The following is a 20131-nucleotide window of genomic DNA, read 5'->3' as shown; positions in this document are numbered from 1 at the left end:
TGAAGAAGCTAGGGGCAGGAAAGGAATAAAGATGCAGACGTAAAGAATGGACTTGAGGACATGGGGAGGGGGAAGGGTAGGCTGGGACGAAGTGAGAAAGTGGCATGGACATATATACACTACCAAACGTAAAATAGATAGCTAGTGGAAGCAGCCGCATAGCACAGGGAGATCGCTTGGTGCTTTGTGACCACCTAGAGGGGTGGGATAGGGAGGGTGGGAGGGAGACTCGAGAGGGAGGAGATATGGGGATATATGTATATGTATAGCTGATTCACATTGTTATACAGCAGAAACTAACACACCGTTATAAAGCAATTATGCTCCAATAAAGATGTTAAAAAATTAATTTAAATTATTTTACTGAATTCAAATGAATCTAAATTAGTTTACTGAATTCAAATCATTTTATTTATTTTTACTTAATTTCATTTTATTTTACTGAATTTAAACTCATTTAAATTAGTTTACTACATTTTAATTATTTTACTGAATTTATTTTATTTTACTGAATATATTTTATTTTACTGAATTTAAATTAGTTTAAATCAGTTTACTGAATTTATTTTATTTTATTTTACTAAATTTTATGTTATTTTACTGAATTTACATTAAACGCAGTGGCCAGTGGCTGCTGCGCTGGGTGGTGCAGATACAAATTGCAATGTGCAAATAATAACCACAAGCTACACAAGAGCAGAAGAATCACGGCGACTCATTCAACCTCGCCCCTGTAACACCTCCTGCTGCGGCCAGCACAAATACTACTTAAAGAAGTGAATGAGTGAATTAATGAACAAATGCGATTAAACTACAGCACGAGGACTAGGTCTCCGTCCAAACCCTGCCCCTTCCCAATATTACAAAAGACAGAAAGAAGCACTTGCTATAGACAACTCCTCCTGAAATCAGAAGGCCTGGCCCATACATTTCAAAGCAGAAAGCCAGACGCACCTCCAATTTTGACGGTAAAATCGTGGGCAACCATGCAGTTTCGAGCTGCGAGGTCCCGGTGTACAAACTTCTTGGCGTTCAGGTATGCCATCCCGTCGGCGATCTCCGCAGCCATCTGAATCATCTCTTGCAGGGTAGGGGGAGGGCGGCCGGGGTTATTCTAAAGTCGAAACATGGGGTTGTGTTCAGCGACACCAGTGCCGGAGGCCGGGAGCGGGCACCCCACCGGGTACCTGGAGGCAGCTCACCTCGGCCTCAGGCCGCAGGGAACGGAGGTAGCTCTTCAAGTCCCCATGAGCCATCAACTCCATCACCACCAGCGTCGGCTGGCCTTTGGATACCACCCCCAGGAGGCGGACCTGTGGAACAAGCATGGGGGAGGGGGCAGGGGGGCAGTTCTTGGATGAGGGTCTGCGGGAAGATGTCCACTCACCCGGGTCTCCCTGTCTGGTACCTACATCACACACAGCACCCTGCTCCTGACTGGACTGTGGAAAGCCCTGGTCTGCCTGGCTGAAACACCAAGGTCAAGGTCTTGTTGGGTTGGGGAGTGGGAGAATTCAGAACTCACAGTCTGGTGGGAGGGGGGAAGCAGACAGACCTGCCCCCACACAGCAACATGTCAAGGCAAACCCTCGTATCTCTGAACACAAAGGCCCAGTTCCAGGCCTTTGCATAGCTGTTCCCACTGCCTGACCCTCTGTTCCCTCGCCTGAGCTGACTGTCCTCAGCTGAGCTGTCCACACAGCCCGGTCCCTACACTCTGAAGTCTTTGCTCAAACGTACCTTTGCCACTGCTGCATACCCAGTCCCCCAACTCTGCCCTCCTCTCCCTGTTGCCATAGCATCATCTCCTTGTGGACAACATCATTAATCTACTGGGTTTAGACTCTGTCTCCGCCCGCGGGATTGAGAGCTCCAGGAGGACAGACATCTGCTGCATCCCAGAGAGGAGAATGGAGCTCAGTACAGAGCAGGTGCTCCTTGAATATGTGTGGGGCAAGGATGAAAGGACACAGGCTCAAGGAGAAATTAAGGGGCCATGGTGGGAACAGAAAGGCAGGGAGAGTCTGTGCTGACTTGGGGGAGCAGGGAAGGGGTGGACCACTGTGTTTAAAGGTTACAAAGGAGCCAGGAAGAGGGAAGAGATGGAAGATTCTGGAAAGCAATGGTACAGTGGAAAGGGTATTGCTCTGAGTGAGGTGGGAGAGGATGGGATTTGAGAAATGAGAAGGGAAGGGCCACCTTTATTTGGACGTTCAGCAGAGTCGGGGCTGGGCAGGAGGTCCACACCCAGCATCCTCACTGCTCTGTGCAATAGGAGGAAGGACAGGTATTACAGGAAGACTTTTTCTGCTCCTGGAGCCAACTCGGGACTCACCACGTGGTGGCAGGTGAAGCCCTTCATGACTGAGGCCTCGTTGAGAAATTCGATCCGCTCTCGCAGGCTGGCAGACTCGTTCACCGTCTTCACCGCCACTCGGGTCTCCGCCTCGCCCTTGACAATGTCCCTGGCGTTGCCCTCGTACACCATGCCGAAGGAGCCCTGCCCCAGTTCTCGCAGGAGCGTGATCTTCTCTCGAGGCACCTCCCACTCATCCGGCACGTACACAGAGCAGGGAAACACTACACCTCACTTATCTACACAGCACCCTTGGAGGATCCCTCAGGGGTCCCTGGCCATCTCCCACCTGAGCTCCCCCTCCCAAACGTTCACTGACTCCTGTGGTCCAGACCCTGTGCCGGACAGTGGGCACAGAGCCAGGAACAGGACAGGCAGAGACTGGGGAAGGAGTCCAGGGTTCTGGCCAATAAATGCTGAGCTGAGCCTGCATCCCCATCCTTTCTGTCTGATTTCAGAGCCCTGTTACCAAAGGATGCTAATTCCCAACTGAGCCTGTTATTTCTGCAAAGTACCAAGGGGATGGGGGATGACCCTATCTGACAGGTGAGTGAGCTCACCCAAGACCACCCAGTGCCAGTGGATCTGCAGATGGGATGCAGCCACATAAGTGAGAACAGAAGAACCCAGGTGGCGAACCCACCAAATGGTGTTTGTTTTAAGCCACTAAGTTTGGGGTGGTTTGTTACGCAGCAAATAATCTGCAGACAAATACACATAGTCCTCATAAGAAAAGCCAAGATGTTGTCTGCCCTCCTCTGCACCTGTTATGGGCTGAACTGTGTCCTTAGCAAATTTATATGTTGACATCCTAACCCTGGTATCTCAGAATGTGACTGTATTTGGAGATGGAGTCTTTACAGAGGTGATCAAGGTAAAATGAGGTCATTAGGGTGGCCCTAATCCAGTCTGACTGGTGTCCTTGAAGAGGAGATCAGGACACAGACACACACAGAGGGAAGACCATGTGAGGACACAGGGAGAAGATGGCCATCTACACACCAAGGAGAGAGGCCTCAGGAGAAACCAACCCTGCTGACCCCTTGATCTCAGACTTCCAGCCTCCAGGACTGTGAAGGAATCAAATTGTTCACTAAGCCACCCAGTCTGAGCAACACGATACGGTCACCAATGGCCCTTTCAAGGACATTGGATCAGACAAGCGTTCTGCACCCAAATGAGCTCACAGATGCTCACTGGGGGGCCCCTCAGGGTTCTGAGCTTGGACCTTTCCCTGTGTGTATCCCTTGGCCCAGAACTTCCTGGCCTTAAAGACCCATGAGCCCCAATTTCTAGCTTTCACTTAGTACCCCTGTGCTCTCAGCCATGGCTTCATCCCCAGAAGGAAACAGGACAGTAGGGTGGAGAGGTGGTCCTGAGGTTCAGCTTCCCCATCTCTGATGCGGTTAGCAATGCCATTCTCAAGCGGGCAGAGAAGGCTCTGGGTTAACATTCACCCGCTCCTGCTCCTGGGCTCTGTGTATATTCCCACTCGGAATAAACTCCTTGTCTAGCTTCTCTATTCTGATGCTTTGAGGTCTTGCTGAACCTGCCAGGACTGCCCACCCCAGGGGTGGCCAATTCCTACTGACAGTAAATGACGTGCCTGTGAGTCCGCTTTTCATATGCAGACCAACCAATCCACAGCCCACACCCCAACCCCCTCCGTGATCAGGCGCTCACACTCTGGGCCACTATCCCCCCGCCCTGATCAGCCCAGGGCCAGTTTGCAGACAACCAAGGACAGCCCCTATGCCCCAGACCCTGCTGAAACAGTTCAAACTAGCTCATCCTATGTCTCACCCTGCCTGACCTCTCCTTTCCCATGGAAAAGACAATAAGGCCTCTTGCCGACGTTTTTCCATCGCTCCCTCTGCCTCCTGGCCGACCCTGGTGCTTCCCCATGTGGCCCTGCCTCCTGTTTCTCCGGACTCTGTGAGTCTAAACTTCTTCCTCATGATAGTCACTTGCAGGTCTGCACGTCTCACCAGACTTATTTAAAACAAATCCCGGGTACCCTTAGAAACACCATCCCTGTACCCCAAGGCAGCATCCTGTCAGGCAACGGTGTTCGTGCCTTGAAAGTCGCTTTCTGAATTTGCTGCACGAAGCATTTTAGAAACTTGTAGTGCAACAGCTGCGTTCACATCTGAAGGAAGAGCCACGCCTTTTCTTCAGGGGTCACTCACTGCCTTTTGGGACAATCCAGGGGAATATGGCCACTGATCTGCCATATCAGCGTCAGCATCACACCCATGGTCAGCTGACAGCAATAGCAGATGTGTCCCTGGTACACACCCAGCCTCCCACCTTCCCCATCTTGTCCCTGCTTCTTGTCTGCCCCATCCCTGATCCCCAGTCTCTCACCTTGGCTTCTGATTCCCACCTCCGAGCCTGGATGGCCAGTTTGGTCACCACTTTCTGGCTCTGACCCTCGGCACTCTCTCTGGCACAGGATCCAAGCTCTGTACCCCCACAGCTGGGGCACCAAGGTCATGGCCTCTTAGCCAAGCCCACGCATGGGTCCCAGACCAGCTAGATCAGCCCATTCCCACAGGCGCCAGACAGCAGGTGTCCGACTGCTCCCGGTAACAGGGTTTCTGCAGCAAGGGGCAGGTCCGCAGACTCAACTGAACGAAAGGACTCTTCTCAGCCCCCCAGGGTATCAACCCTTGACTGTCGCTTGACAGTGATGGCAAAGGAAACTGAACAGCGGGATTCTGGTCACCCACAAGGGAGGGGATCATACTCACCATCGCTGGCACTGAGGTACTCAGGGTTTGAAGAAGCATACAGTGGTCCCAGTGGCCCATCCGGCTGCCTGGATGAGAAAAATGGAGACGTTCCATCTTGATATCCTCACAGAACTCTGTGGGTGATTAGCGGGAGGTTACAGCCTCCCCAGTGCAAACAGCCACCCTTATTAGCGGCATGCACGTAATCCTGGATGCAGTTTGGGGTGAGGATGGGGGACCCTTATCTTTTTAGCAGAAGCCCATCAGATGGCCACTTAAGTGCATCACCACAGAACCGCTCACTCATAAGCTACAGTTTATGGTCGTCAATATAACATCTAAAAACTGCTCATCCACTGCTGCTCCGGAACCATCTCATTCCAGCTCATAAGAAACAACTGTTGAATTTTCAGGAAATTTGCAAGCCAGTTGTTAAATACAACCACCATTTAAAATTAAATTACACGGGCTTACAGCTAAATACATTCTGTTCAAAGCAAAGGTAATGAATATTCAAAACCAATTATCATGCTACCTCTTACTTTGATGGACTGGACACTCTTCAGCCCTTCTGTATTACCTTATTTATTTATATGATTGCATCCATATGGCAGAAATACTACATATCTGTGATTGACTGCATATCTCTTCCCAACTCTGCGTTCAGTGACGTCATGTCTGTAGCTTGAAATTGGCCACGGTGGGAATATTCACAGCGGGTGTAAACAGGTAAATGCTACGTACCAAGACCGATTTATTATTCTGTTGCACATCCAGGCTTGAGAAAGCGATGGCAAAAATGTCAGTAATGCGGATTAAGCTTAAATGTGTGTCATCTCTGTAGCCATGACATTGCCAATGGCACAAAAATTGAGGAAATATGCTTTCAGTATTTAAAAATTATTATCTGATTCTGCAAAAGTCATTCCTATTGTCGATGAACATATATGCCTTATTTCATTTTTATCTTGCTCTTAAATGTAAACAAAATATCAGTCAAGATTCATCTTGGAACTACAGCCGTTCTTCATTGCACTCATAGGTTGGTTATAGATACAAAGGTTCAGGGGAGAAAAAATTGACAAAAACATTTGGTGAGGATCAACTGGCTGTAGGGAATGTATGATAGCGAGTACTGTATATTGTATTATGATAATTATCTGTAAATTGCATGCTATGCATCCTTTAGATCAGTAAGATTTACAGTAAATTTATTTATTTAAAAAATATTTATTTAGTTTGTTGCACTGGGTCTTAGTTGAGGCAGGCAGGCTCCTTAGTTGTGGCATGTGAACTCTTAGTTGCGGCATGCATGTGGGATCTAGCTCCCCGACCAGGGATCGAACCGGGGCCCCCTGCATTGGGAGCATGGAGTCTTAGCCACTAGTGCCACCAGGGAAGTCCCTACAGGAAATTTAGATATAACTCTATCTACATGTAGGCATACTTTTCCCCGAGAGAGCTGGTTGTTAACCATTTACCAGAACACCTCTGTGCTCACCTCTTTCTCAGGAATAGATAAATACTCCCGATCACGACACTGAAGAGAAAGACAAAGATGAGGGGCCCGATGATAATTTTTGCAATATTTGATGGCATGTCTACTGAAATAGAATAAGAAAATATAGGTTTCACATCAAAATGTGTTCACATCAGAGGTCACACCGGAAAACACATCTACATGTCCAACGGGCCACACACACTTGTCCCCCTTCTCTAGTCCCTGAACCTCTCCTGCGGTGACCCCAGACCACTGCCCATCACCAGCTTTTCTCCCTTCACCATCGAAGGCCACCTTCACGGGCACACGACCCAAGCCATCAGGCAGGTCCGCACACTCAGAAGGTTCTGCTCTCTGTTTAATGGTCTATTGTCCCTGTCTGGAAAGTCTTAATAATTTTTAAAGAAGGAGCCCTGCATTTTCACTCTGCACTGGACCCTGTAAATTAAATAGCTTATTTAAATCCCAACAGCACCTCTGGCAGATGAAAAATTCACCAGAAGTGCCCTGTGTTTGCTGGGGGTCGCGTCCCAAAAAACGAAACCGACGGAAGACATGCTATGTAGCCTTAATTCTTTTTAATTCCCACACAAGGCTGACTTGTCTATAATTACAAATGCGTCCACGTATTCAGATTCTTCCAAGCCAAGGAAGAAAGTGAGTTCTGGGAAGCCAGAGAAGGAACCTAGTCCTTCAGGTCTTTAATAATAGTAGTTTACTGAACACTTAGGAACACTCTAGGCACTGTTTGAAGTGCTTTGCCTGGGAGATCTTAATTAATCATCCCATAAGCTAAAGTGGGAGGTGCTATGATCAATGCCAGTTAACAGATTGGGAAACAGAGGCTCAGAGAGGTGAAGGGTCATGCCCAAGTCCAAGAGCTGATCCACGGTGGAGCAGGGATTTGAACTCGGGCCATCTGAGCAAGTTCTTGACCACCGTTCCATGGTGCCTTTGGTGGCCATCTCTATCCAGAGACATCTCATCCTCCTGGACCTCCCTGAATTGACAGCAAACTTCCTCCTTCCACCTCTGGTGGCTCCTGGCATGGAGAAAGCCTCCCTAAATATTTGCTGATTGAATGGGACATGAAAAATGGAAACCGTCTGGTCACGTGCCGTGGTCGGCAATGTCTCTCTTCCCCATCTTTTGGCAGGGGAAGCTGGAGGCTACCGGTTGCTCAGAACCCAACACATCTCACTGTAGAATCTGAGATCCATGCTGCCTTCCCCACCCCGTCTCTGTGTCCCAGATCCCACAGTCCTCAGATTCCAGTGGCCACCAGAACTAGGGTGTGGGAAGGGAAGCACCCAGAGTGCAAAATTGGAGAGGAACTCGTGCGCTTGGCCACGCCAGGGCAGAGTCAGCCCCTGAGGGTGAGTGCCTCTTTAAATTTTGCACCCTAGGTGCCTTGCTCGCCTCCCTGTTATTTAAGAAAGAATTTTTGAAGGTAATCTAATGTGTCGAACATTTAATTCCCCAGCTGTTTTGCTATTGTTAGTAAGCAGTGCTGGATTTCCTTGAACACTTATCTTTTCTGGACATCTCTGGTCATTTCCTTAGGATGAATGTCTAGAGCCAGCACTGCTGGTTGAAATAGTAAAAGCCTTTGTAAGCTTTTTTGATACATACTATTAAAGGACTACATTTTAGGACTTGCCTACCATGAAACAGAATGTCCGTGTGTCTGCACTCTTGGACAACACTAAGTACATACTTAAAAAACAGAAACAAACAAAAACCTTGCAAATTTGATAAGTTAACAATTCTGTCTCCCTTTGACTTGCTTTTCTTTCTTTTGGTGTGGTTTTGAGTGAGGCTGCACCTTTTCTTCCTTACGTATTCTATTTTTTCTATTTCTTTTTAAATAGGCTATTTATATCCTTTGATTATTTTGCGTGAGGACATATATCTTGAACTCATAGGAGACATATATACGTACTCATTTTGTATGAAAGATATTAACTCTTTGTCGATGATGTTACAAATGTTTTTCCCACTTTGATGTTTTCCTTTGAATTTTATTCATGGTGTCCCTCCAAATCCTTGAAAAATCCTGAGTCTTAGGACTTTGTTTCTGATGATCCCCTTGGAACATACCTGAGTTTACGCTAAGACATGAGATGGTTCGGGATGGGGGCTGGTCACCAGAAAACCAAGTGTGTGATTAGAGGGGTGGGGTGGCCTCCAGACAGGGGGAGGGGCTGGAGGTGGAGTTCAATCATGTGGGCAGTGCTTCAACCAATCACATCTGTGTAGTGAAACACCAATTAAAAACTCAGTTCACCAGAGCTCAGAGGAGCTTCCTGGCTGGCGTACACATCAGTATACCAGGAGGTGATGTGATGTGTCCTGATTCCATGGGGAGAAGACATAGGAGCCGCGTCCAGGACCCTCCTAGCCTCCACCCTATGTGTCTCTTCATTTGGGCGGTCCTGAATTACATCCTTTGTAATAAAGCTGTCATTGTCATATAGCATTTTCCTGAGTTCTGTGAGCCATTCTAGCAAATGATCAAATCTGATGGGGCTGTGATCACATCCAAATTTGTAGCCAGTCAGTCAGAAGTGCAGGTGGCCTGGAGAACCCCCAAAACTTGCATCTGCCATCGAGGTGAGGGCAGTCTTGGTGGGAACAATGCTCTTTTTAATTTGTAGCGTCTGTGCTAACTCCAGTGGAAAGCATCAGAATCGTAGTGCTATATGTCCGGTTGGTGTCAGAACACTGACACCACCCAAGTTCCCACTCCTCCTGGTCTAGAATCTCCCTTCCTTCCAAGTGTCTGGGTTCCTACCACATGTCGGGCTGAACATCTTCCCCCCCAACTCATACATTCTTCCAGTTTCCGCCAAGATATCACCACTGCCAGGAAGCACTCCCTAACCAGCTCAGCTCTCCCCACCTGTCCTCACCCTACTGTCCACAGTGTATCCAGCTCACCCCATGGCAGCACTTCCTGCCTCCAGGCCAAGAGCACACCCAAGGCCGAGCAGATGAGTGCCCACATCCTCCCTTGGAGGGCATGGCCTATCTAAAAATAAAGATGAAGACACCAGTAACCGGAGCTAATGTGTTTATCGGACATGCCCTGTGCCAGCCACTTGACATTCGTGATGTCATTGAAACGTCCCTTCACCTCTAGGGGTGGTCCTAGTATTATATCCATGATCAGATGGGGAAGTGCAGGCTCAGAGAGGGCATGCCTCTTGCCCTGGTCACACAGCAGCAGCCGTTGGACCCAGGAGTCAAGACAGAGCCAGAACCCACAACCTCCATGCTTCCCCAACCATCCTTTGAAATGGGATGTTTGAATGGGATATTTGAATGGGATATTATATCCATGATCAGGTGGGGAAGTGCAGGCTCAGAGAGGGCATGCTCTTGCCCTGGTCACACAGCAGCAGCCGTTGGACCCAGGAGTCAAGACAGAGCTAGTACCCACAGCCTCCATGCTTCCCCAACCATCCTTTGAAATGTTCTGCTGTGTTTAGCACCAAGCACAGACCCTACCAGTCGAAGTGGCCGTGCAGACTTACAATAGTCTGTGACGTAGAAATAGGTGGCTTCCGTCCAGGAGCCATTGCCCGCCAGGGAGGTGGCCCGAACTCGCACACTGTAATTCCCGGGTGGCAGACCACGCAGCCTGCAGCCCCGCTCCAGAGCAAAATGCCTGCGGGAGACGCAGAGGTGCAGCTCCTAGAAAACAAGGATTCCACTCAGAAATGACACGGACGGAGTTAGGCACAAACGCTGCAACGGGCAAGCGACTTTGAGACTCGAGGAATTACAGAACCTTAGCTCTATGGATAAGGCACAGACAGAGAGGTTATCATTGATACACGATAACAGCCAATCTTCCTAAACCACAGCCAAGCCTGTGGCTCAGATCACGTCATTTAATTCTTATAACCACCTCATGCTTAGCCTCACATTAGAAACAAGAAAACTGAGGCTTGGGGTGGAGGTCTGGCAAACGTTTGCTGTAAAGGGCCAGAGAGCAAATATTTTTGGCTTCAAGGGGGCCAGACGGTCACTGTCACCGACTCAACCCGGCCATCATAGCTGAAAAGCAGGCAGAGATGGATCCTGAATCCTGAATCTATAACATCCGTAAACAACTGAACGTGGCTGTGTGCCCACAAAACACGGTGGACGCTGAAAGCTGAACTTCATAGAAATGTACACACGTCAAGAGATGCTACTCTCCTTTGGATTCTTTTCAACCATTTGAAGATGTGGAAGTGATTCTTAGCTCACGAGCTGCACAAAAACAGGTTTTACATAAATAGCTTGCCCTCCCCTGATTGGGGAGCTGAAATGATTTGTCCCAGATCTCATAGCTGGTAAGTGGCAGGGAAGCCCTTGAACCCAGAACCGTCTGGCCCCAAACCTCTCCTTGAAACCACCATGGGGTATTTTCACCAGGACTCCAGAAGGTCAGGAAAACAGGGACCCAGATCACCTAAATCACCTAAGAACCAACCGGTTACATGGGCTTAAGGACAAATTTTAAAACACCTTCCTTGCCTTTGGATTTATTTTACCACCATTAAAAGAGTTGGGATCTACTTAAATGTCTGGCAAGAAGAGAGGAGATAAGTAAAGCATACATGCCCCAGCAATAAACATGTAAAAAGAAAGAAACCCAGAGCTTATTAGGAAAGGCATGAGGCTTACTGGGAAATACACCACGAAACCTGCAAACGTTGGCCAAATTTTGAAAACTTTCCAAAACAGCTCCAGGCTAATAGTGCATGCAGAGAACTGGACTGGAAAATTTCAGGAAGGAGTGGAGAGAGAGAGAGAGAGAAACATAAAAACTCCCGCGCTTATCATGTGACAATAACAGCAAGAAAACAGATCGGGCTGGCGGCAGGGGTGGGGAAGTCTAGTCCAAAGGTTCTTCCAAGTAAAATGAGTCACCAAGTGGAAAGGGACAAATAAGCAAATATAGAAACGAAAGGTAGCTGCTATCCGGGATAAAGGGGAAATACATCCTACAGTGCTGGCCATGTACCTCGAGGGGTGGGGATGGAGAAGGGAGCATGTTGGAAGGAACTAGAGGCAGCTCTCTCCATAGACACCAAAAAAGCAAAACAAAAAAGAAGCAAATCTGATGAAGAGTGACAAAGCCAATTACAGAAGTTTGTGCAAACAGGAGAAAAAAAAAAACAGCTAAAACTGCAAAAACGTACTGAAGCAAAGGATATAAGGGCACAAAAACTGAAAATCGATGCTCTTTCCAGGATGGGGGTGGTCCCTGGTACCAGGATCCCCCAAGGTGGGAAGGGAAGTGGTGAGGGGAAAAATGACTCTAATGCAAGGTTCAAGGAGGGGCAGAATCAAAAACAATGCAGCTAGAGGTGATTTTGGCTGTTAAACTAGCAAATAAGGGGGGGAAATGACCTCCCACCAAATGCTGGAGAGAATTTTGTAAAACTAGCAAAATCATATCCCAACAGCACAAACGGTATAAAAATAGTTTTTTTATATTACTTTTTACTTTACCAAAGCGATGCTAGACAATTATGGAAAATGGAGATAATCGCCCAGTTTTGCTTATAAGTTTTTTTTTTTTTCTTTTAACGTATTGTAACCTCTCACTCCTGATTTTCCCTCTACCCCCCTGTTCCCCTAAAGAGCAAATAGGGCTCGTCTGTCTAGGATCAGGGTCCATGCAGGTCCCAGGGCTATGCAGGGCAGAGGTTATGGTGGAGATTGGTGGTGAGAATTCCTACTGGCAACACCTGGGCTCCAGGAACGAGAGAGGCAGGCCAGTGAAGGCGGCTGCGAGAAGTTAGGGTTGGGTCCAATGCCAGTAGGGTAACAACTGTCCCAGTTTACCCAGATGATCTCGGGATGCAGGACTTCAATGCTCAAACCTGGGAAATGCCAGGCAAATGGGGATGAGTTGGCCTCAGTAGCAGAGACCTGTCTCCATGGAGACAGAAGGCAGATTAGTGATTGCCAGGGGCTGGAGGAGGAGGGAGCAGGGAAGATTGGGGGTTGATGGCTAAGGAGGTGGGCTTTCTTTGCTGGGTGACGAAAATGTTCTGAAATTGTGGTGATGGTTGCACAACTGTGACTATATTAAAAATCATTGAATTGTATGTGTTAAATGGGTATATTTTATGGTATGTGAAGGTACCTCAATTAAGCTGTTATTTTAAAACCCTCATGCCTGAGCCAATCAGCACACAGCACTGTCATGGTCATAGGATTGGGTGTCACGTGACCTCAGCATGGCTGGAAATGCCGGGACACAGACTCTCTCTCCCTCTAGGCTTGGCACTGAGAGGATATGAAGATTGGAACCACTAAAATCACAGGACGATCAGGAGCTGCTGGGATCACGGCAAGGACCCCTTGAGGTGCAACAGATCCAAAGGAATTCTGGATCCAGCTGCGCCTGATCTCCTTCGACTGTTCAGTTATGGGAGCTAATAAGCTTCCCTTTTGTCATAAGCTACTTTGGATGGGGTGGGGGGGTGTTTCTTGGCTGCTGGTGGAAGATGAAGAATAACAGCTTGGAAGATCTGACATCCAGAGCCTGTCATCTCAACCTCTACATTATACTGGACAACGGTCACCCCCAACATCATTGTAAAGGGCTGTACATCCACGAGTTTTATGGATATACCATCCTCTATGTAGCCATTCTCCAATGGACAGGTATCTAGTGGCTTGTACTTTTTGCTAGTGGTGAAAATCTTACGCAGAAAGCTTTACCACCACCCCAAATTTGAATTATTTCCTTAGAACAGGGATTGGGATAAGATATTAAATCAACTCTGCAGTAACGGCTCCCTATGAATCATGCCTCTCTTCATACACCCCTGAGGGCTCCCCTCCTATACTGATGCTGGGCTTGGCCACTGGACTCACGCTGGTGCACAGTTTTCCTTGTTTCTTTTGACAACGCTCTGCAGGACATATAAAAACAGGCCGAGGGCCAGATTTGGTCCACAGATGATAGTTTGCAGATTTCAGTTCTAAATCATCATCAAAGCTGAATATTTGGACATCAAGAGATGTGGTCCCAGGAAGGATCAACAGAGAGAGGTCCATCTGTCCTCTCTGGCTTGCGGAAGCCAAGCTCTGCCCACCTGGTTACAGGATGACTCTCCCTCAAAGTTCCAAGAAGTCGGACAGTTTGGCTACAATTTCTCTTAGGGGCTGGCAAACTAGGGCCCGCAGGCTGAATCCGGTCCACTGCTTGATTTTGTAAATAAAGTTTTATTAGCACACAACTACTCCCATTCATTGTTGTATTGTCTGTGTCTGCTTTGGAGCTCTAACAGCAGAGTTGAGCAGTTGATCCAAGACTGTATGGTTCCCAAAGCTGAAAGTATTAACTCCCTGGCCCTTTATAGAAAACGACCTCTGATCCACCTAATCACCCTTAATTACCGACGTCAGGCACCAGAGCCCAAGGATCTGGGTTTGAGTGTTGGGTGTATGACCTTGAGAAAGTCTCTTCAGCTCCCCAAATTTCCATTCTCTCAGCCATAAATGGAGACACTAGCAGATTTTCCCTTAGAGGGTCATTGTGAGGTATAAATGGATCATTGCAAAAGGCTCAACTGATGGCAGGGTACACCCTCCGGGTCAAACTCAGGTAGGTAACTTGACATCTGCCTGAAGTCACCCAGTAAAAGGGAGAAATATCCTTAATCAGGTCCACGCCCCAGCAGTGCCTCTCTTGACAGGTGTAGACCCCAAGCCCTTTCTGGGGATAGAGACCTGCCCCACAGTGGTTACAGGCTTAAGAGTAGGGACCAGCGAATCCCAGCCTGCTTGCTGCCTGTTTTTGCAAATAAAGTTTTATTGGCACACAACCATACCCCTTCATTTACGTATTGTCTACACGGCAGCTTACACAATGCAAAGGCAGAGGTGAGTATTTGCATCAGACACCATCTCACCACAAAGCCAAACGTGTTTCCTATCTGGCCCTTTACAGAAAAGAATTGCCGACCCCTGGATTAGAACATCAGAGAGTCTTGGGTTTGAATCCTGACTCTATTCTTATAAACCTTGGATGCCTCATGTTTAAATTCTGGATGCTTCAGTCAGTACCAAGCTCATCTGGGTTATTCTGAGGATGTACTGCACTTCATTGGTCCCGAGAGACATATTATTTTCACATTTTGACATTTCTGACCCATCTCCCTGGAAAGTCACATATCAAGGCTTTGAGGCCTCATGACGAAGCACCTAATGAGAGAAGCACTAGAGCCAGAATTTAAGAAGAAGAAGGAGGTACATCCCCAGGCGTCACGGATCTTACCTCTTCGCCGTATCGTCGATAACTCACTTCGTACAGCACGATCAGACCGTTGGGTTCCTTGGGCTCCTGCCACATCAAGTGAACGACGTTGTTCTCGAAGATTTCGTGGGTCACGGGGCCAACAATATCATCTGCCTTGGCTGTAAGGGGCAGTGGTTAGAGGCAGGGACCCGATCCCTGGATCAAATCCCACCTCCACCACTTAGCAGCTGAGTGACCTTAAACTGGGTACGTAACTTTCTTGTGTTCCATTTCCCATATTGGAGAATGGACATATAGAGCTCGTCTCATGGGATTCTCTACATATTTATGTCTGTCTGTCTATCAATCGATTGATCTATGTCATATCCTGTTGAAATGGAGCAGGGGCCCTATGGTCTGTGTCCCCCATGTCCTCCGCCTGCCTTTTGTCTGTGGAAAAACTGTAGCCAAAGAATAAGTTCGATCAGAGAAGGGAGAAAATGCAGAAACAAAGGAAAACCGTCAAAGGAGACCAAATAATAATAATTTAGTCATTAAGCAAAGTCAGGGACCTTGAGTTCCTTCTCAAGGGCTATAGATAATATTCTGAGCCCTATCCTGTGAGCTGTCTTATAGATACTGAAACCCTCGCCAGGTGGACACGTTAACTACATGATGACCAGACTGTACCCATGACATAAGCTGCCACAATTCCAAGAATTGGCCTCAAAATAATGGAAACAAACCAACCCTGGAACTAAAGACTAACCAGACTTAAAACAATCAAGATGACGCTGGTCAGACCACTGATGACCAATTTCAAGATGACTGTCAGAGCTGACTGTGCTGTTTCTGCATGTAGCCCCCTCCTTCCATCTAGAAAAGCTCTTGCCTACTGACTGTCGTTGGGAGGGAGTTGGCCTTTGGACAAGTGTCCGCCCTCCCCTCACCCCCCAGTTGCCACCATCCAAAATAAAGCAAATTTTCCTTTCCACCCACCTTGCCCCTTTATTGGCTTTTGAACAGCAAGCAGCCGGACCCCACTTTCAGTTACACTGTTGGTTCTGTTTCTCTGGAGAACCCTAATACACTGTATAAGTATTCCTTAATTTTACTTTATTTTTCTTATGGCCCGTGTGTACTTTCTAAAGTTTATATAATGGCTATGATGACTCATATAATTACAAAATAATAGAGGTTAACATGGATGGACCTTGAGGGCATTATGTTAAGGGAAAAAGCCAGACAGAGAAAGACACATAGTGTATGATCTAACTTATATGTGGATGATAAAAAAGCTGAACTCGTAGAAACAGAGAGTAGAATGGTGGTTCCCAGGGGCGGGGGGGGGGCGGTGAGGGAAATGGGGGGATGTTGGTCAAAGGTTACAAACTTCCATTGATAAGCTGAATAAGTTCTGAGGATCTAATGTACAGCATGGTGGTTATAGTTAACAATATTCTGTTGTATACTTGAAAGCTGCTAAGAGAGTAGATCTTAAATGTTCTCACCACAGAAAAGAAATGGTACTTATGTGCCCTGACGGAGATGTTAGCTAACGCTACTGCGAGAATGCTTTTGCAATATGTAAGTGCATCAAACCGACACATTGTACACCTTAAATTTACACAATGTTATACATCAATTACATCTCAATAAAGCTGGGGGAAAATGAAAAATGATTGAGGCGAATAAGTTAAAATCACGTATACGCTGCCTAGAGGGCGGAAGGCTTTTCCTTGGTCAGCCTGGGGCTCTTGGCCCCACGATGCGAGCTGACCCACCTTCGGGCATGGTCCTGGCACTGACATAGGCAGCCACGCTGCACCTCTCCTCGGGGGAATCCTGGTTGCAAGCCTGCAGCTCAATGCGATAGCCAGTAAAGTGACGCAGGCCAGAGATGACCAGAGACTCCTTGTTCACCACTTTCTCGAATGGTCTGTGCTCCTCTGAGCTCGTAGGTGCGCTGGTTGAGGACGTATTGGGGAATCCCGGAACGGTGGGCACGGCCGCTGTCACATTCCCCACATCACCAAGGGCCCTGCGTTTCCTCGACGGCCTGTCACGACAGTAGGACACACCCGGTCAGGCAATCACCATCTTTTAAAAAACGTTGCCGGAGAATAAAAGGCTTAAAACCAAAGACTGCGGGTGCAGTGAGATTCCAGGGGGAGTGTGGATTACAATGTTAATTTCCAGGAATTACAACCCAGAGCAGTTTTCAGGATGCCCTCATAGGCATCATGTCGGGCAGGTGCACCCCAAGAGGGAAGTAGGGGGGGAAAGGGCTCCAGGACCATCCGTAGGAGACACACCAATATTCCCCTCAACATGCTTGATTTCATATTCTCATTTTGCAGGTTAATAGCCCAGCCAGGGTCAGTGTTAAGATGCCGAAAGCGTGTAAGAGTCTAGCTTTTCAGGAAGCCCTGGCAAATGGTCCAAGCTGCTTGACAACATCACCAGTTTCATCAGGAGAAATGCTTCTGGTCCTATGACCCTTTAGGACACCTGCATAATCTAAGTGATTATACTTCAGTTCTTGGGAAGAGAATCTTATCACTCAGGTTGCTAACGGTAACTCAAAAAATGTCTGCGATTGGCACATTTTCCTCCTTAAAAAGATAGATGAAGAAAAATGTTAATAGCCTAAAAAATATATAAATCCAAAAAAACGGTATCAAGAAAGTTTGAATTTACTCATTATTCTGCTGGCCACTGTGTCCTTTGGGCAATTTTTTTATTATGTATGGGTATGATGGGGACCAAGCTAGTTTTATAATACACTTTGTTCACTTGTATTAGAAGCATTCTCAGATATTTCCCTGAAAACATAATGTTTGAAGTAGGACAGAATTTACATTTTTTCTTTTTCAATGTAAAGGTTCTCCCTCCTCGTTATGAAAGTACCACGTGCTCATTGCAGAAAACCTGGAAAACTGTAGACTATTCCATTTCATACGTGAGCCATAATTTACTTAGTCATCTTATTTTTTAATGTAAGCATATTCTTAATTTTTTGTTATTATAAATATTAATTTGATCATCATCTGATTGTCTTATTAGTTCCTAGAAGTAGATTCTGAGAAGAGCAATCACTAGGTTATGCCTCTTTGCACGTATGGCTAAACTTCTATCCTCCAGACCCTTTGTACTGACTGTGGTCTCACCAGTAACGCATGAAACTACACATCAGGATAATCTCGGCAACGTTGAGGGTTAAAAGGAGTTTTTGTTTTGTTTTGATTTTTCCTTTTCAGATTTTCAACCTCAGGAAAGAAATTTTTTAAGCATTACTCTACTGCTTTATTTGCACCTCTGTGTCCTGCTGAATGTAAAGTCTTCTGTCCTTCATTGATTCTTTTGTGTTTCACTAAGGATTTGTCCACCCTTTGCCCATCCTTTCTATGAAGTTCTAGGGCCTTCCTCATTCCTATTCCTGAGCTGTTCATTCACAAAGGACATTAATCCTTTATCGATTCACCCTGGTTTGCTGTGTGCCAGTGAGTTTTCTTGAAATGATTTGAAAGAATCTTTCACATTTATCTACGTAAGTTTATATCTCAGCAATTTAAATAATTTTTTTTCCTTTACAGCTAATTTTAGATGGGATTACTAAGGTTTTAGGGCAATCATGAAAGGGACCTTTCCCCTGATTTATGTTTTAATTGTTGCTAGTATATCTACTGCATTCTTGTTTCTTTCTATTGTACCTACTTTCCCAAACTCTCATTCTAAGAGTCTCAGGGTTGATTTTCTTAGGTTTTCAAGGAACATACTTGAAAAAGGGTCAGCAAACTTTTCCCATACGTGCTAGATAGTAAATATTTAGGGTTTTGCGGGACATGTGATTTTTGTCACAACTATTCAACTTCCAATGGCTTTCAAGCCATGGCAGCTTGAAAACAGCCATTGACACAATGTAGACAAATGGACGTGGCTACATTCCGATAAAACTCATTGACAAAACCAGGTAGTCTGCTTACCCTTGCACTAGAATACCTGAAAATATCAATGACTTTATTTCCCACAGTCCACTCCTTACAATTCTAATTTCTGTAACACTGCATTGGCTAGATACCCAGAGAAATGTTCCTTAGTAATGATGAGATTGGCTTCCTTCCAAAGCTAACAGGAATAGTTTTAAGAAAGATGTTAGCTCAGCTGTTGGTTTCATCTAGGTAATATTTATCTTGTTGCAGAAGTTTTCTATTCCTAGTTTTATAAAAGGCCTCTCCCCCTCCCTTTCTCTAAATTAATAATTTTTAATAAATGTTATTGAATGAGATTATTGTGATTTTCCTCACTGCACCTCTTAATGAATTAGATTCTATTAGCAGAATGCCTGATCTTGAACCATCCTTGCATTGTGAGATAAATGATATTGCCAGCACAGTGTTTTATTTAGGACATGTGGATCTAAAATCCCATATTAGCTGGTTCTGGGTTTTCTCTCAACATAGCATCTTTGTCAGGTTCTGCTAAGGGGTTCTATGTTAGTTTTATCAAATGAACTGGGAAGATTTTCCATAGATTTCTATGCTCTGGAAAAGTTTCTGTATTACAGAAAATAGTTGCTCTTTGAGAGTGTGAAAGAACTCAACTAGAAAACTCTCCAAGCCTGAGGTCTTGTTTTTTTTTTTTTTTTGAAGAAATTAATTGACACTTTTTTTTAAAGTCTTTCCCCAAGGTTATTAGGATATCTTTCTGCTGCTTCTTGCATTAGCTTGGACAAGTTAAAATTTCTCAACTCTCTGAAAGTTTCAAATCTAATAGCTCATGATTATCCATAGACTGCAACATAGCAAAATCTTTGTCAGACTTCAGTTTTACATCACCTTCTTCTAGTTATTTGTGGGTATCTCCCTTTGATTACATTTACCACAAGTTAAGCTATATTGATTTTCCCCTCCCTTCCTAATACATTATATCTTACATTTTAAAGCTTTTTCTTAATTTACCATTTAAGTCTACTAATTTGCAACAAAGTCCAGCTTCGGCAATATTCTACAAGTGAAGGTATGTGACGTTCACGTCTCCGTTATTTTCCAAACGGTTTTTAATGAAACTTTCCATTTCGACTTTCACCCAACAGAAGTCTAAGTGATCCACTTTTAATCACCAGGAAGTAGAGTTTTCTGTTCAATCTTTTGAAGTTTACCTTTAGTTTTTATTGCGCTGTAGTCAGAAATCAAACCCTACTTCGGGAGTACTCACTAAGATTTTCTTTGTGGTCTTTTTTGTGTGAAAAGACCAATGACATTCTTGAATGGAAACCAAAGCTATTA

General features: G+C 46.0%; 1 protein-coding gene across 4 annotated transcripts in view; it reads right to left on the bottom strand.

Annotated features, from left to right (window-relative positions):
• The window catches only part of INSR (insulin receptor), a 130344-nt gene that overhangs the window by 9716 nt on the left and 100497 nt on the right, over positions 1–20131 (bottom strand). For 2 of the 4 annotated variants that reach the window (XM_027085723.1, XM_027085725.1), the window contains 8 exons: positions 16628–16902; positions 14883–15022; positions 10129–10288; positions 6593–6692; positions 5110–5177; positions 2336–2580; positions 1203–1313; positions 955–1114 (listed from right to left, as the gene is read on the bottom strand). In XM_027085723.1, coding sequence (XP_026941524.1) covers positions 955–1114; positions 1203–1313; positions 2336–2580; positions 5110–5177; positions 6593–6692; positions 10129–10288; positions 14883–15022; positions 16628–16902 — 1259 coding nt within the window. Of the gene's footprint in view, positions 1–954; positions 1115–1202; positions 1314–2335; positions 2581–5109; positions 5178–6592; positions 6696–10128; positions 10289–14882; positions 15023–16627; positions 16903–20131 lie in introns of all 4 variants that reach the window. The other 2 variants (XM_027085722.1, XM_027085724.1) reach the window with 1 other exon arrangement.

Source organism: Aethalodelphis obliquidens, unplaced genomic scaffold (genome assembly GCF_003676395.1).
Source record: "Aethalodelphis obliquidens isolate GAN/ISIS:26980383/991018 unplaced genomic scaffold, ASM367639v1 scaffold53, whole genome shotgun sequence".
In the NCBI taxonomy this organism is placed as follows: domain Eukaryota; kingdom Metazoa; phylum Chordata; class Mammalia; order Artiodactyla; family Delphinidae; genus Aethalodelphis; species Aethalodelphis obliquidens.
The sequence above is the reverse complement of the archived record's forward strand: the minus strand, read 5'-3'. Positions and strand labels throughout refer to the sequence as shown.